We start from the raw sequence: 17,068 nt of genomic DNA on the forward strand, positions 1-17,068 counted from the left end.
TGTGAATAATAAAATAAAAATTCAAAATTTTTAGAAATTCAAGAGTAAATAAAATAATTAGATTTGATTTATATTAATAAAAAGATCACTTGATAATTATATATTAACAATTTAAAATATGATTCGTTATTTTTATTCATATAGATTTATTACGGGGAATAGGAAGTGGAGATGAGGTGGGACATGGAAAAAGAGAAAGTATTTAACATATCTAAATAAAGCATTATAATAAAAAAAATTAAAAATAATATTTTAATATTATCGGCGTGTAGCTATACTAGTATATGATATGAGAATAGAAGTGAAGGGCATTTATACGATCCCATATTTGTGAAGGACTCAGATTAGGATAAAAGGCTAGGTGACTTATCCTTACACCATAATAGTTATAGTTTTGCTCATTATTTATTACCAATTGATTTATGCATTATATTGCTGTTTATAGGTATAAAACCATTATACGGTGATTATCTTATTTATTTATAATAATTAATGCCTCTTTCTCTTTTCGTACTATTTTACCATGACTTTGTCATAATGGGAGGTATTTCGAAAGTATTTCGAAAACAACAGTCGTACCTTCCAATCCAAGATGGGTTTAGATGTGCGTATGCTCTACCGTACGTGGTGGGATTACTGGGTTTGATGTTATTGTATATTTGTGCAGCGCAGTGGGCAGCAGGAATTCTAGTGGACATTGTGATTTGTCGGAGTGTCTATCGGAAGAGGAAAAGTAAATTAAGACATGAATACTTGTGTACTTCATCTGCTGCCTGCTTGTCTCTCGTCTCCTCAATTGCAATTAGAAACCAGGAGGAGGAAGCAATTAAACCTTCATTCTATTTGGGAAAAGCTCATCTTGAAATCTCTACCGATTGTACCCTCTGCCTCTTCTTCTTCTACTTCTTTCCCACCTACTGAACATCCAGGTAAATAGCTATAGTATCAATTCTGAATAAACTATTTGTAGTTTATGTAGCTTTCAAGTTAGTGAAGTCCCTCAACCCTATACTAAGATGAAACAATTCAATTTATGTTTGTACTGTGCATTTAGTACATGCGTCATATTTGATTCTTGAATAAACTTTTATTGACTGTTGGTTTTCTTCCATAAGTTTAGCTGTGTCTGTGTGTCCATCTACGTGTGAGATATCCAGGGTGATTTAGCTGTAATTTACCCCTTTACACCAACAAATATATCTCGATGATGCTTTATCCAAAGAAGCTAAAATTTTATTGGTGTCAAAGAGAATGGCTTTCCGTGCAAAATTTGCACATCAATTTCTTAATATTTCTGAAATAAGATTTAGGTATTTGAAAAGAGAGTGAGAAAATTAAGTGAGAAGAGAGAGAAGGTCTGACTTGATTCCGGTAAGTTTCTTTCCATCAACCACAACTTACAGCTTATGACTCGCAAGGTGCGTGATTAAAAACATGTCCTCTCTCGTGGATAGAATAAATAATTTCATCATTGGAAACAAGTCATATGATATATGGTACATAATATTTCAGACAATGATGTTTGATGCGACTGGGTTGAAAGAAGGAAGCATCTAGTGAGGAGAATGACCATCAATAGAAAAATTCTTTTATGGATATGTAATGTATTACACTTGGCATCTACAGTCAAAGATATTTTGTAACAGAAAATGGCAGTTAACAGAACAATCCTACGCCTATTTTTCTCTTGGGGAGATTCATCAACATAGTGGCAATGCTGGGCAATGAAGGAGCGTGATTATTCTCCCAAGGAAAACCTACATGCAAAGAACAGAAACACGGAGGACAGGATCAAAATCCAAGGAGGTCGTACATCAGTGAACGTGCCCTATTGGGCAGACATCTAGTCGGAAGATTTGAGGGTGACATCCAAGTAGAACTCACTTGCAATGATGTTAGGAAATGGGTATATAACAAATGGAGGTCTCAGCCAGGGTGCAAGTTTTCAAAATGTCAGGTCTTGAATTCTTGTTTGAGTTCCCTTGAGAAGTGAAGCTGAACACATGATGGTGGGGGAATGGATATGGAAAAGCGACACATTGAAGCTCAAATGGTGGCACCTCACTACTAGGATATGCCAACAAAGATTCGGTCCAGTGTGGATATGGGTTCATCTCCTCAGTTTTCCAATGCATTTATGGTCCCAAAACATTTTGGAAGAAGCTGGTAACCTAATTGGTAGGTGGCTTGACTCCGAGGAAACTAGTCTCAAAAATCACCTTAGATGGCTGAGGATTAAGTGAAAGGACCTCCAAAAAGATCCCCAAATCCATCGTCATTGAAGCTGAAGGAATTATAAACCACACCCATTTGGATAGAAAAACAACCCATTGTGAAAAATAGCCGAGAACAAGTTGCAAAAATAGGGAGAGAACAACATATGAGAACTCCAGTAGATTTTGAAAGTTATGGTGTTGACTCCTGAAAGATAGTGCCGGAGAAGAACATTATAAATGGGGGACAAGACTTTTACCCATTAGTTATTGACCAGTGGTAAAGGGAGGATATTAGGGGAAGCAGTGAGTGGAGATTCCCCTGCAGAGAGCCGGATGAGGGGAGACTCACCGGCGGATTTAAAAAACCTCGCGAATTGACTTGGGTTACAGGTGTGGTTCTGGCTGTATTAACCGCATCTTTTGGCGTAACTGGTTATTCCTTACAAAAAAGCTCAAAAAAGCTCTAAGGTCCATTGGGACTTTAAGCGTAGAGGACAAATAAAGTGTAGGCTTTAATGAAAAAAGGCGCAAAGGGAGAAAAACATACAAATATATATGTTTAGTCCAAGACCATTAATTATAAACATGAATGACAAATACATGACCAAGAAATTGAAAAAAAAGTATGAAAAAGTGAAATATCAATTGTTTAGTGTCACTTCTTCAAAAGAGGCTCACTGGCAAGGAAAAGTTTGCTTTGAACCTTGATGACCACGCTGAAGCACACATAAAGTGAGGCGAAGCGCTCAACACGTTTTGAGCCTCGCTTCAGAGCTTAAGCGCGCTTAAAGTGTGCCTTTGACAACACTGTTATTGACTCCAATGGGACCAAGCACATGGGTCTCAATGTTACAAATTTTGTACACCAGATCCATAGAACAGTCAATGAAGCATAGAAATTCTTTGGTTAGGAGTTGAAAGCATACCTGACTCAGGATAGGTGGCAGGAAATTCAAAATTTGAATACCAAGTGTGGTTAATGAGAAATCACTTGTTGGGCATGCAACAAATAAACACCTATTTTTTTTTAAGGAACCAAAGATATGTTTCCCAACCCAGATGAATTTCATGCCCAATACTGACAATGTTGATGGCGAAGTGCCGGAATAGCCATTTTTAATAGTAACAATTTCATGGGCTAAACAATTTTGGGACCTGTATTTAAGTTGGAAAATTGAGTAAAGCAAACATCTACTAGTGAATTACTTAACATAGCTATAGTTTAAACTAATTACCATTCACCACTAATGTTTCATGACGGCTATTAATAAGCGGGCCCCGTGCAATAAAATTGTATTAAACGGATAACTGTCTCTCCCTCTCACACGATTCCTTTTTAAACAAATTATCAATTCTCTCTCATCTCACACACTCTGATTTTTTTCCCTAAATTCACTCAACCATATTACAACAACAACAACAACAACAACCACCCAGTGAAATCCCACATCGTGGGGTCTGGGGAGGGTAGAGTGTACGCAGACCTGACTCCTACCAATGTAGGACGGCTGTTTCCGAAAGACCCTCGGCTCAATAAAAGTATAGAACAAGGTTAGACAAGAATATTAGAGTAAATAAGTAGATAATGAAAACGATCCAAACAATAGTATAATCAAAGCACAAAAAACAGTAGATATTATTATTGGATAATAACATAAATACCATAAATAACATACAGCAGAGTACCAGAAATCATAGTGCGTTAATACGCCTACGAACTCAACCATATTAATTTTTGAAATTTCAAATATTTCTTTTCTCCCTCCTAATCGTGCTTCCCCAATTTCAGGTAACCTACATTGGCGTTTTCCAATTGTTTTTTTTTCTAATTTTTGTTTGTATATATCGTATTTTTGTTCATTCATTCAAACAATTTTCATCTACCATCTTTAGTTTTCAGTTAAATCAATAGGTACATACAAATCATGGCTAAACAAACTTCATCAAAGAGAATTACTCAAGGTTTACAAATGCATGTCCAAAAATCTGATGATCGACCATCTTTTTCCTTGGGTCTAACTCAAGAATTCAAAGATATTGCAAGATATGTTACTAAATCTAGAGTTAGTAAAGAAATTAAATCCAATGAAGAGCTATAGATCCAAGCACCGTATGACCCAATTAAGATGCAATAAGTTCTGAAAGATTTTAATGTAGAAAATAGAAACAAAAAAAGATGAGGAACAAAGGTCTGAAAGTGCAAAAGAGTTGTTGAGTTAGAAAAAAAGTAAAAGAAATTGCATCTATTAGCAATGAATCAAAAACAACGGATGATAATGATGTGAATCTAGGTCCATGGACTAAGATGATGTTGAAGAAATTGAGGTGTTTGTACAATTTTAATTTCCCCATTTTATGTCTTTTATACTTTTTATATTTTTGTGATTTGTTTTTGTATCATTAAATTTCACATTATGTTGTATATGATTTTATGGATTTTGTTGTATCAATGTTTATTGCGACGCCTTATTTGTATATTTTCAGCAATTATATACAATTACATGTTTGTATTTTATGCATCAGTTGTATATATACATTAGATGTCTAGCATTTATCATCTGTATATCTTTTAAGATTCTATTTGTGAATGTTTTTGTATAAATTTGATTTGTATATTTATGCATTTCTTAAACCACATGTGAAATTTGTAGTTCTTATTTGTATATTATCAGCAAATATATGTTCCAGCTCTTTTTTGTATAATTTCAGCATTTGTGTATAATTACTTGTTTCTATATTTGCATCAGATATAAGTGAGAACTCCCTACGAGTGAAACGTGTTGTATTGCCATTTATGTGTATTAGAATTGCATCCGTAGAACTACCCTCCTACTCCCACAACATAAAGCACCTGAAAAGCTGTGTTTGAACATGACAACGATGCATGTTAGTTAATTGAGCAAAACAAGTTGTTTCCCAAAAATGCTTCAACTGATGTTAGGACAGATACTTGGCTAAGTGATCCATTGTATTAATATTGGTATAACACTGCATATGGACTTTCTTGTGAGCTTGTTTGACAATAAATTTAACTCCCTAAAAAACATGTCAAAAAATGACTTAATAAATATACAAACCAAACGTATATAAATATCATTAACAAATATGGTTGTAGAAGATATACAAATGAGTAATGCTAGACATATATTTTATATATACAACTGATGCAAATATACAAACAAGTAATTATATACAAATCCTGAAATTATACAAATAAGAACTAGAATGTATACTTGTTGATAATATATGAACTACAAATTTCACATGTGGGTTAAAAATGCATAAATATACAAATCAAATGTATGCAAAAACATTCATAGATAAAATCGTAAAAGATATACAAATGATAAATACTAGACATCTAATGTGTATGTATACAACTGGTTCATAAAATAGAAACAAGTAATTGTTGAAGATATACAAATAAGGCCTAAAAAAGTTGCAATAAACATTGATACAACAAAATCCATAAAAAGTCGTAAACAACATAATGTGAAACTAATAGATACAAAGTATAAAAGACATAAAATGGGAAAATTAAAATTTTACAAATACCTCAATTTCTTCAACATCGTCTTGGTCCATGGACCCAGATTCAACATCATTATCATCTGTTGTTTTTGATTTATTGCTTCTAGATGCAATTTCTTTTTTGAACTGAGCAACCCTTTTGAACCATTGGACTTTTGTTTCTTATCATTTTTGTTCCTATTTTTTGCATTATAATCTTCCTGAACTTGTTGCATCTTAATTGGGTCATTACGGTGATTAGATCTATACTCTTCATTGGATCTAATTTCTTCACTAACTCTAGATGTAGCAACAAATCCTGCAATATCTTTGAATTCTTGAGTTAGACCCAAAGAAAAAGATTGTGGATAATCAGATTTTTGGGCATGCATTTGTATACCTCGAGTAATCCTCTCTGATGGAGTTTGTTCAGTAATAGTTTGTATGTACCTATTGATTTTACTGAAAACCTAAAGATGGTAGATAAAAATTGTTTGAAATGAATATACAAACGAAAATAAATAAAAAGACAATTGAAAACCGTAATGTAGGTTATCTGGAATTGGGAACCACAATTAGGAGGGGAGAAAAGAAATCTTTGAAATTTCAAAAAATAATATTCATGAAGATTGATAAGGGAAGGCTCCTAGAATTCTTTAGGGCATTCAGGGCAGCAGCAAACCAAGGAAGAAGGATGAGTTAAACAAGCTAAAATTTGATGTGAACTTTGGGAAGGTGGGGACAAGAAGTAGGGGAAAGAAACACTCTTAACTTCTATATGGAATATAGGAGGATTGAACAGTAAGGCAAAATGAAGAAAAGCTAAAATGTTAGTAAAATAAATGGAAACCTAATATTTATTACTTACAATAAAGAGAGGTTGGATCATTGGTGTGGTAGATTTTGGATAATAGATGGGTAGAATTTGGGTGCTTAGAAGATAATGAGTGTAAGGGGGGGGGGGGTATTCTTATGATGTGGAATAACAAATATCGGCAGGGGATAGTAGTAGCTGCTGAAGTATTTAGCATCACCGTCAAATTTCAAGCTACCTCACAAAATTTTTATTGTCATCTAACTAGTGTTTATGCACCACACACTAAGACTGAAAGGAAGGAGTTGTGGTGGGAACTTGCTGCTGTTAGGGGATTATGTGAGCTGCCGTGGGTGCTATGTGCAATTTCAACACCACCAAATTTATGTCTGAAAGGAAAAATAGCTCAAAAATCACATGCTTAATGAAAGATTTTTCTGACTGCATAAAGGAATTGGAACTGATTGATCCGCTACTTACAGGGGGTAAATACACATGGTTCAAAGGTATTAATCAAGGCAGTGTTCAAGAATTGATAGATTCTTATTCTTTTCTGGGTGGGCTGAAGAATTTAGAATGGATAAACAGGAGATTATGCAAAGAATAATTTCTGATCATGTTCCATTACAACTGTTATGTGGTGAGTGGGGAGAAACAGGAAATAGGATCTTACTTCAAATTAATTTGAGAATTGGTGGATGGAGGTAGAATGATTTTCGACAAAGTGAATAATTGGTAGTCAAACTTTCAGGTTATAGGCAGATCGGATTTGATTTTATCAAAAATGCTACAGTTATTAAAGGAGAAACTGAACAAAACTGATTTTGGTAATTTGAAGGATATTGTGAAATATGAAGGACTGGCTTGGAGACAAAGATCACGGTTATGACGGTTGAAACAAGGGAATAGAAATACCAAATTCTTTCCTACAATGGAAAATGCTCACAAGATACAATCACGTTAGGAAATTACGGGTTGATGGGAATATCAAGATCACTAGGAGATGAAAAAAGACATTTTCCATTTCTACCAGAACTAGTTTTCAGAAGGAGAGAATTGGAAGTCGGGTATAATATGGGCACCCTCAAGTAATCTCAAGGGAAGAAGTATGGCTCCAAAGACCTTTTGAAGAAGAAGAAATGCTAGAAATTATCAAGCAATGTGCAAGTGATAAAATTCCAGGTCTGGGTGGGTCCTCTATGGAATTCTGTCAAAACTGCTGGTTGATTATCAAAGAGGATATCATGAAGGGTCTGGATCTCTTCCACCGCCAGGAAAAGTTTGAGAAATGCTTCAATACCACCTTTATTTCTTTAGTTCCTAAAAGAAAGATGTTGTGGAATTGACAGATTGTAGACCCATAAGCCTGATAAGTAGTTTCTATAAGATCATTTCGAAGCTTCTGACAGAGACTCAAAAGGGTGATTCACAAGTTAGTGGATAATTCATAATGACTTTTATTAGAAGAAGACAAATGATGGATGCATCATTTATTGCAAATGAATGTCTTGATACCAGATTGAAAGGTGATATTCCTGATGTTTTATGTAAGGTTGTTATTGAGAAGGCATATAATCATATTGGGGGGGGGGGGGGGGGGGGCATTTTTAGTTAACATTCTCAAAGATATGGGATTTGGGAGACTGTGGGTTAACTGGATATCATTATGTGTACTATCTGTTTGGTTTTCAATCCTTGTTAACAGCATGGCCGTGGGTTTTTCTTGCAGCTCAAAAGGATTTATGGTGAGGAGATCCTATCTTTCATTTCCTATTCATCTTAAGTCATGGAATATTTTCCAAAATGCTCAAGACTGCTTGCATAAATGGTTGCGTAAGGGGATTCAAGGTTCTCAGCCAGAATATCTTGGAAGTCCCATACTTGCTGTGTGCTGCCAACACTCTTGTTATGTGAGATGCTGAGGAAGAACAAATCAATAACTTGAGGTTGATTTTTGGTGATTTTTCTGGGAGTTTCTGGGTTACCAATAAACTGGAGAAAGAACCACTTATTTCCAGTTAATATGGTTCCAACTGCTACGAGTTTAGCTTGAGCTTTAGGTTACCAGGTAAGTAGGCTGCGTACCATTTGCTTGCGATTATCACTGGGAGCAAGAGATAGAGCTGGTAACATATCGCAAGTGATCTTGGGAAAATGTGAGAATAGGCTAGCAAGTTGGAAGAAGCAATATTTGTTTTTTGGTGGCAGAATGGTGCTGATCAATAGTGTTTTAGATTCTTTCCCAACTTATGTTATGTCTTTATTTCTCCATGACAGTTCAGATTGAGAAGTGGATTTACAATAAGTAGAAATTTTTTTAATCTGGTAAAATGGAACACACTGGTTATAAACAAGAAGGATGGAGGAATGGGGAGGTTAACAAAATAGAAGGCTTGCTAATGAAATGACTATGGAGATTAACACAGAGGTGGAAGCTTTGAGGGTTGGGGTAAGCAATAATAAGTATGGAATTGAGGGACTATTGTGCATTAACGAAGTCAGAAGTAGTCATGGAGTATCCTTATGGAAAGGTATCAGATCTTTACGGCCTGGTTTCTTGAGCAAGACAACAACAGTGGGAAATGGAAGGAACACCTCTTCTGGGGACACTTGGTTTGGGCATGGGCCCTTGAAGGCTTATTTCCAGATTTACTTTGGCCACTAGTATTACATCAATATTGGCCGGAACATAAATTATATAAGGAATTTCAATTATTGGGAAGTAGATAGAGCTGCTGAATTTCTTGGGCAACTGGATTCCTTTTAATAAGTCTCTGATTCAAAAGATAGTTTGAAATCGAAGCTAAATAGCAAAGGATATTTTACTGTTAAGTCATGTTAGAGATCTCTTACAAGGATGGCATGCATCTTGAACCTTGTTCATGGAAACAAATATAAAACTCGAAAGCACCATACAAGATTTCTTGCTTTACATGGATGGTGAGAAAATAGGCATGTAGCATGTATGAGAACTTTCAAAAGAGAGGAGTAAGACTGTGCAGCAAATGTTTCTTTTGGTGAAAACAAGTTGAGTTTGTCAGCCATTTATTTTTGCAGTGTCCTGTCACTGTTCAGCATTGATTATTCTTTTTAATGCAATTTGCGATATCAGTGAACTGTTGAAGTGTTGGAACAGAAAAGCACTGTCAAGAAAGAAGAAGAATCAGTGGAATAGGGTACCTACTGCATCTAGTGGACGGTTTGTTGGTTTGGATTGAAAGAAATAGAAGATACTTCGAGGACTCAGCAAACAACACTCGAAGTGGAAATAAAATTGTATGGCTTTGTTTTGTTGTTGGTGCAGAATGGAACATTTAGAGGAGGCTGAATCGATTCTTGAGTTGTTAGAATCTCTACGGCCCTAGTCAGGGGTATACTTCTGTTGGATGTATTATTACTACTATTTTCTTCTGTACAATTACCATTGAACATTCTTAGTGCTGATCATTATAAAATATATTATTCTTACCTTCTCAATAAAAGAAAGAAGAAGATTTAGGTATTTGAAACTACATAAAAGTATAATTTGTAATTTTGTTTGATTTGAACATTGTAGTCAAAGAAAAACTATGGTAGTTCTGGAATAGTATTAGGGACAATCCTTTTGGGGCTGACAGAATATATATGAAATAAATGCTCAGTAGCGCAAATAACTTTCAGCAATTGGATGTTTGTATACCAATTTAGTCCTCTTGAGAATCCAACCAAATAAAGAACAAGTAATAGTTAAAAGTCCAGTCAGTTATTTGAGGCTAAGCAAATTTGAATAAGTGCTAACACCAGTTAAATGTCCAGTCAGTTATTAGAGGTTAAGCAAAGTTGAATAAGTGCCAACGCCAAAGGGAACATATTTGAGCTCAATCTGATACTTTTTGCATTTTGAAGCAGCTGAGAAAACTTGATAAAGATTGGGATGATTCTTTTCTTTTCATCTTCTATTTCATTTATTTTTCTAAGCAAATCCAGAAATATCACCTGGGACAAGGCCAAAGCGGAAAAGGCGGATAGCAGGGATAGATCAGGAAGAATTACAAGACCCAGCTATTCTAGCAGACCCTGATAGTTGTTTTTGTGAGTTTAAAGGAGTACAAATACACCATAAGATATATGATGCAGAATCAGTTGCTACAAACTTGGCAGAAGAAGGAACTAGTTCTCAACCTCCTTATGCTAATAAAAGAGTGAATTTTCCTATGATTTTATTACATGGCTTTGGTGCCTCTATTTTTTCATGGGATCGAGCTATGAAGCCGTTGGCACAAATCACTGGGAGAAAAGTTCTGGCCTTTGACAGACCAGCCTTTGGGTTGACGGCAAGGTTGAATCATGTCAACCATTCATCTCAGGGAAGTGAAGACACAAGACCTTCTAATCCATACTCCATGATATTCTCTGTGTTGGCCACTCTATACTTCTTTGACTTCTTAGCAGCTGAGAAGGCAATTCTAGTGGGGTAAGTTCTATTCAAAGTCTGCTTTGATTTTTCTTGGATGACAAAATCTGAATTTGAATATTTCCATTATGAACAGTTACGGATTTATATATTTTGACTTATCCAAAAAAAGGATGTGGCTTTATTTAGCTTGAAATTATTGCAGTAAAATAGCATTCTTATAATTGTATATTAGTTTCACTGTGCCAAGACAATGATCCTTCTGCTACCCCAAAAATAAAAGAAATGTGAAGTAACGGGAATGGTGAAAATAAAGTTTGACGAAAATAGATGTGTGTTTCCAAATGAATGACTGGCCTACTCTAGGATGAACTTATAGGTGATAAGCATTTAATCGTTGTTATAATCAGTCATTATATACATTACCTCTCTCTCTCCCTCGCTCCCTCTCTCTTTCTTCTATATTTAAAATAATCTATCAGCTTTGTTACTCTTTCTGAATTGACTGATTAGATTTCTAATAATTTACTGCAAACAGTAGAAAGTGTCTTTGTTTGGTCAAGACGAAGTCGTTATGTAATTCCCAATGAGAGGATAATGTGCTTCAACTTGTCCTTTGCTTGTAGTATTTCCCTCCCTCCCTTTGCTCTTCCAATTTGATTTATCAAAGATGAGACTTTTATTGGGAACTAATGAGATACCAGACACTCAGCTGGCTCCATGGTAGCAGTTGAAGCATATTTTGAAGCACCTGAGCGAGTTGCTGCCCTGATACTTATTGCCCCTGCAATTCTAGCACCCCTGAATTTAGGTCCGATGGTGAAGGACAATCCAAGTGGAAAAAGTAACCAGACTGAAGGCGAGGACTTGGAAGTGAACTCTAAAGGAAATTGGTTAACCATGGTTTTAAGCATTTTGTCAAAGGTATCCCAATATCTTGGACAAGCAATAACGCGTTTGGTGAAAGGGATGGGAGACATGATAAACTCTTTATATAAGAAAGCTTTATCTGCATTCTTGCGTTCTGCCATTGGTATTATGCTGGTAGGTACTCTATTTTGGATTTTCTAATCTATTTATTGAACCTAAGTTTTCCATTCTGAAAATTTACATCGTGCACCTTGTGAAATTGAAAAATTAGGTCTATACTTAATTAGTTTCCAATTTTTGAAAATTGTTTTTTGGAGTGACAAATCCCCCCAGCCATTTTCTCGAAGAAGTCAAACAAGAAGGTGCGTGAGTTATATGTGTAGTGCAAGTCCATGGAACATGTCAGCTACTTTTGGCTTAGCAGCTCTATTAATTCTTTGATCTTTTTGACATTTCATTTGAGGATAAATTTGAAATATTTATGTTATCAGAAATAGATGGAAGAAGTCTTATCAGTTCTTATTAGTCATTTGCAACATATGCAAAATGAGAAAAATACTTGATCACCACTATATAAAACTTGATTAATATGGGTACAAAAATGACTACCATTTTCTTTCAGGTAAGAATGATAATTGATAAATTCGGCTTAGCTGCTGTTAGGAATGCTTGGTATGATCCTAAACAAGTTGATGATCATGTCTTGCAAGGCTATACAAAGGTGATTCCTTGACAGCTAGTTGTTTCCAACGAGATGATGGGCTCTTTTTTTTTTCTTTCTTTTGGGCTTGTATTTGATTTTTCAGGTATGCAACCTGGTTTCATTGTGCATTGTTTTAATCTTGACTCTTTAATATCTGCAGCCTCTGAGAGTAAAAGATTGGGATAGGGCTCTGGTGGAGTATACCGTGGCTATGCTTACAGATTCTGCATCTGAATCAAAGCCACCACTGTCGAAGAGACTAAGTGAAATCTCATGTCCTGGTTAGAAAATCATCTATATGCATCAAATTGAAGTGATAACCAAAAGGAAACATTAGATTTTGAAATAATTAATAGAAAAGTAAGCAGGATTTCAAGTGAATAGGAAGTACTGAAAATTGTTTTTGCAATACAACCAACATCTCTCGAGTCTTGACTACCAAATACCCTTTGATTGCACCACTCTTTTATAGGCTATTCCCCTATACATTAATGTGTGTGTCATATGAGCTTTAGTTCTGTCATGTTCTTTTTACATTCTTGGATTTGTTATTACGCTATGTTCTAAGAAACATATTATTGTAAAGTTGCATGATAAACAATAGACTCCAGTTACACAGTGAATACACAAACTTTCTAATGCTGGTTTTTCTCTTCTATTTGCAAATTGTGGTTCAGTGTTGATTATCACTGGTGAGAGCGATCGGCTTGTTCCGCCATGGAACTCTGAAAGACTTTCACGGGCCATTCCTGGATCTTGTCTTGAAATAATCAAGAATTGTGGCCACTTGCCCCATGAAGAAAAGGTTGACGAATTTGTATCCATTGTTAAGAGATTCCTTGAAAGAGCTTTTGGGGTGCAAAAAGAGTCTCATCTGCAACCAGCAACTTGAGATTGATACTTCTTCTAGTTCAACTTGGCCAGGATTGACATCTATTGGTGACCATTAAGTTTGACACTGGAACTGCCTACTAAAGTTCATATATAGGAAAGCATTAAGCTCTTTGTCAATTGTACTCAATCCTATAAACACCTATCAATGCTTATAGTTGTTTAAGTAAACATTGATTTCTTTTATCACCCTTTGAAACTAAGACAAAGTTCTTTAATGTATATATAATAAACCCTGTATCTTGAGAGCTGTAAAATTTTACTTCAGTTTATTACGGAGCAGCTGAAATTTCTGCTGTTTCACAAGAAGTCCGAGATTTGCAGATACAAACTGAAACATCTATGCAGATTTTTGTGATAGCCGCATTGCACTCATCGTAATTCAATAGACGGCATTCCATCTTCAGACAAGTGGATCAAGGGATATGGTGAGAGAGGGGTCTTGTAAACCACGATGTAGATCAAAACCAGACATGAAATCATCTCCAAATATCATAGCACCGGCTGCTAATGCTCCTGCACCTACTCCCATTCCAAAACCAGGTCTTGCATTTCGTGCTGCTGAAGATCCAGTTTGTGGCATGTTTAAGTAACTAGGCGGCATGTTATCTGTTCTTGGTAGGAAAGTTGGAATATAACCAACATTAGCAGGTGGAGGTGGAGGTGGGGGTGGAGTATGAGGCAGCTGATAGCTTGGTCCTGCTGCTGGTGTGTAGCTCGGTCCCGCTACAGGTGGATGTGAATAATTTGTAGGATATGGCACTGAATGTGCATATTGGCGATTTGGCTGTGGTTGGTTCTCCAGCATTTGACAAGGGGTTAAAGATTGTGGTTGTGGATATGCTGATACAGGTTTATATCCATTAGCCAAGTTGAAGCCACTGCTGTTATCCGCAAGCTTAAATCCCTCCTTTTCACCTAGTTTTAAACAAGATGTCGTCAAAAATGGAAAATTCTCAGTCAATCTTCGCAAGAGTTTGGTTCTTGGTCCAGAGTAATATCTAAATTAATATAAACTTGTGTCTTTTCTTTAAAATCTTTTCATAGAAGATGAATTAACTAAATAAAGCAACACAAGTTTATACCTGGTTGTGAACTGGGTTCTTCCCTTTCCTCTGAAACTCTGATAGAGACATCAATAAATCCCTGAGGTTTATTCGAGTTCTTTCTCCGCAACTGAAAGCTTCCAACTTCTTCAATTGGCTTTGAAACCTCAGATTTGTTATTGTACTTGTCCAGAAATTCTTTCAAAAGCACAGTAGCTGTTCCCATAAGTTTTTCTCTAAGAAAAATGGGCTCTCTGCTGTAAATTTCAACATGGAGGGCCAAATCCTGGAGAGAAGTGTCAACCAACATTGAGAATTTGGTTTTCCAAACAGGATTTGCATTACCTGAAGAATCAATCTTGGAACAGTACTTGTTGTTTGGATCAATCCATCCAACAGCATACCATTGAAGCTTCCACAAAGCTGATGTTCGTCGGAGTCCCCTGGCGGAAATCAGGCAGATTTCAATCCATATTTTACCCATTTCAGGGAAAAAGTTTTCAGCTTGATAAATACAAATGGTGATAAAATTTGTGCCCCCTCAAAGGTTCTTTTCTTGATAAAAGTGATGAGGGAAAAGTGTAAAGCTGTTTTGCATCAGATATTAAGACTACTACCTTACTTTTATGCAAAGGAAATTACTTCTATATTTTTCCCCATATTATGACTCACAAGTCAATCAGAGGGGGACAGGAATCAGAACAAAAGTCAAAAGTTTGCAACATGACATTGTTGAAAAATGAACTTAGCGGTCCACCAGAAAGTAACTTATCCACCAGTGTTACGCCTCTACTGCAATGATAATATTGCTCTCTATATAATTTTTTACTCCTTAAGGGTCATTTGGTAGAGTGTGTTAGTAAAATTAATGTATGTATTAATTAGATGTATTAATAGTATCTTATTTGTTATATTTTTCCATGACTTGTATAGTTAATGCTTGCATTAGTTATACATTTTATTGTGGCGGAATCCATCGGTGGCCTCCTAAAGTTGGCATCAACTTTCACTTAGACACCTCAACTAAGATTTGTTCATTTTAGACATCTCAAGTAAGGTCCCGATGTGTCATTTTAACACTTTTTTTTACAATCACCTAAATATCTAAAATGTGTGTAATAAACTTGCCGATGATATGTCAAAGTGACCAATTAAATGAAAACACGTGGCATATATATCAAAAATAATTTTAAAATAATGACATTTGAGTAGAAAAAAGTGTTCATTAACTTGATGATATGTAGCATTTTTTACCAAAATAATAATTAAAAAAAAGAGAAGAAATTCATCTTCTAAAAAAAAGTGATTTTCGAAAAAAAGAAAAAATCCACCCCCACCTAGTCATCTTCTTCACCCACCCCACCCAATCGTTTTCACCACGACTCCACCTCCACTCAGCCCAACCCCAACCCCTCATCCACCCTATCAGATCGTTTTCTCCACCTCCACCCACCCCAACCCCAACTCCTTTCCCGCCCATATTGTCTTCTCAAGAAACACTATCAAAAGAAATTATTTTGAAAATTTTGTTTTACAAAGACATAATTTTTCTTCTTTACTTTAAAAAATCAGTTACTAATTAACAATGGAAGGAAAACAAGAACTAGATATAGACAATGAGAATGAGATTACAAAATCAAGGTCCAAAGTTAAGGAGGAAAACGTAGAAAATGGAGAAGAAGAAGAACAAGAAAACAAATAAAAAAATATTTTTTAAAAAAATGATCTTCACGCGCTCAAAATGGGTGCAGCACACGTAATGTGCCAAATCAGCACAAAGTGTCAAAATGACACATCGGGACCTTACTTAAGGTGTCTAAAATGAACAAAGCTTAGTTAAGGTGTCTAAGTGAAAGTTGGTGCCAACTTTAGGGGGTCACCGATGGATTCCACCTTTTATTGTGTATTAAGGGTTGCATTACTAATACCATGAATTGTTAGATATTAGTAATGCAAGGAGATTTAATACTTGCATTATTACGGTTAAAGACCCAATTATCCCTCAAAATCCATTTTATACTTTTTCATCATAATTGTTGAGGATCTTTTTATAAATAAATATTTTTATACAATGCATGTTCTTTTTTAATACACTAAACCAAACAATGCATAAGAAATATTCTATGTATAATTAATGCAAGCACAACTAATACAAGCATTACTAATACACTCTATTTAGCATTATTTTAATACACTCTACCAAACGACCCCTAAAGCATATATCTCAAAGGTGTGAAATATAGGTGTGTATTTTATACTCCCTCTGTCCCATTTAAGTTGTCATGATAAAGTTTTACACAATTCTTAAGAAAACATTAATTAAGGGCATTATTTAACTAATATACCTCTAATTAATTTCTATGATCTTTATCTATTTATGTGCCTCTTAGTTCTAGAATAATTAATGTTAAGGGTAAAATTAAAAAAATATAATTAATTCTCTCTTGATTGTTTAAATTGACAATTATTTTAAAATAACTATTTTTAGTATACATGACAACTAATATGGGACGGAGGGGGTATATATTACACTATATTATAAGAGGGAATGAGGAGTTTAGTTTCATGAACCGCCACTTGATCATCGGAAAGGGGGAAGGATCTAGAGTCTTGGAGAGGTTAACA

General features: G+C 35.3%; 2 protein-coding genes across 3 annotated transcripts; one reads left to right on the forward strand and one right to left on the reverse strand.

The window, feature by feature from the left end:
* Positions 1-606: 606 nt before the first annotated feature.
* On the forward strand, positions 607-13,635 carry LOC129896787 (uncharacterized). 2 transcript variants are annotated; one of them, XM_055972754.1, is made up of 6 exons: positions 607-929; positions 10,498-10,993; positions 11,638-11,977; positions 12,426-12,524; positions 12,667-12,787; positions 13,184-13,635. In XM_055972754.1, the coding sequence occupies exons 1-6, from the start codon at positions 746-748 to the stop codon at positions 13,396-13,398; spliced, it is 1,455 nt and encodes a 484-aa protein (XP_055828729.1). In that variant the 5' UTR covers positions 607-745; the 3' UTR covers positions 13,399-13,635. The 2 variants fall into 2 exon arrangements, with proteins under 2 accessions (XP_055828729.1, XP_055828730.1); XM_055972755.1 differs by having other exon boundaries at positions 611-929; positions 10,507-10,993.
* Positions 13,636-13,639: 4 nt separating this feature from the next.
* Positions 13,640-15,077, reverse strand: LOC129896788 (actin cytoskeleton-regulatory complex protein pan1). The gene is made up of 2 exons (XM_055972756.1): positions 14,483-15,077; positions 13,640-14,315 (listed from the first exon to the last, which is right to left on the reverse strand). The coding sequence occupies exons 1-2, from the start codon at positions 14,925-14,927 to the stop codon at positions 13,801-13,803; spliced, it is 960 nt and encodes a 319-aa protein (XP_055828731.1). The 5' UTR covers positions 14,928-15,077; the 3' UTR covers positions 13,640-13,800.
* Positions 15,078-17,068: the final 1,991 nt, after the last annotated feature.

The sequence above is a fragment of the Solanum dulcamara genome, chromosome 7 (assembly GCF_947179165.1).
Source record: "Solanum dulcamara chromosome 7, daSolDulc1.2, whole genome shotgun sequence".
In the NCBI taxonomy this organism is placed as follows: domain Eukaryota; kingdom Viridiplantae; phylum Streptophyta; class Magnoliopsida; order Solanales; family Solanaceae; genus Solanum; species Solanum dulcamara.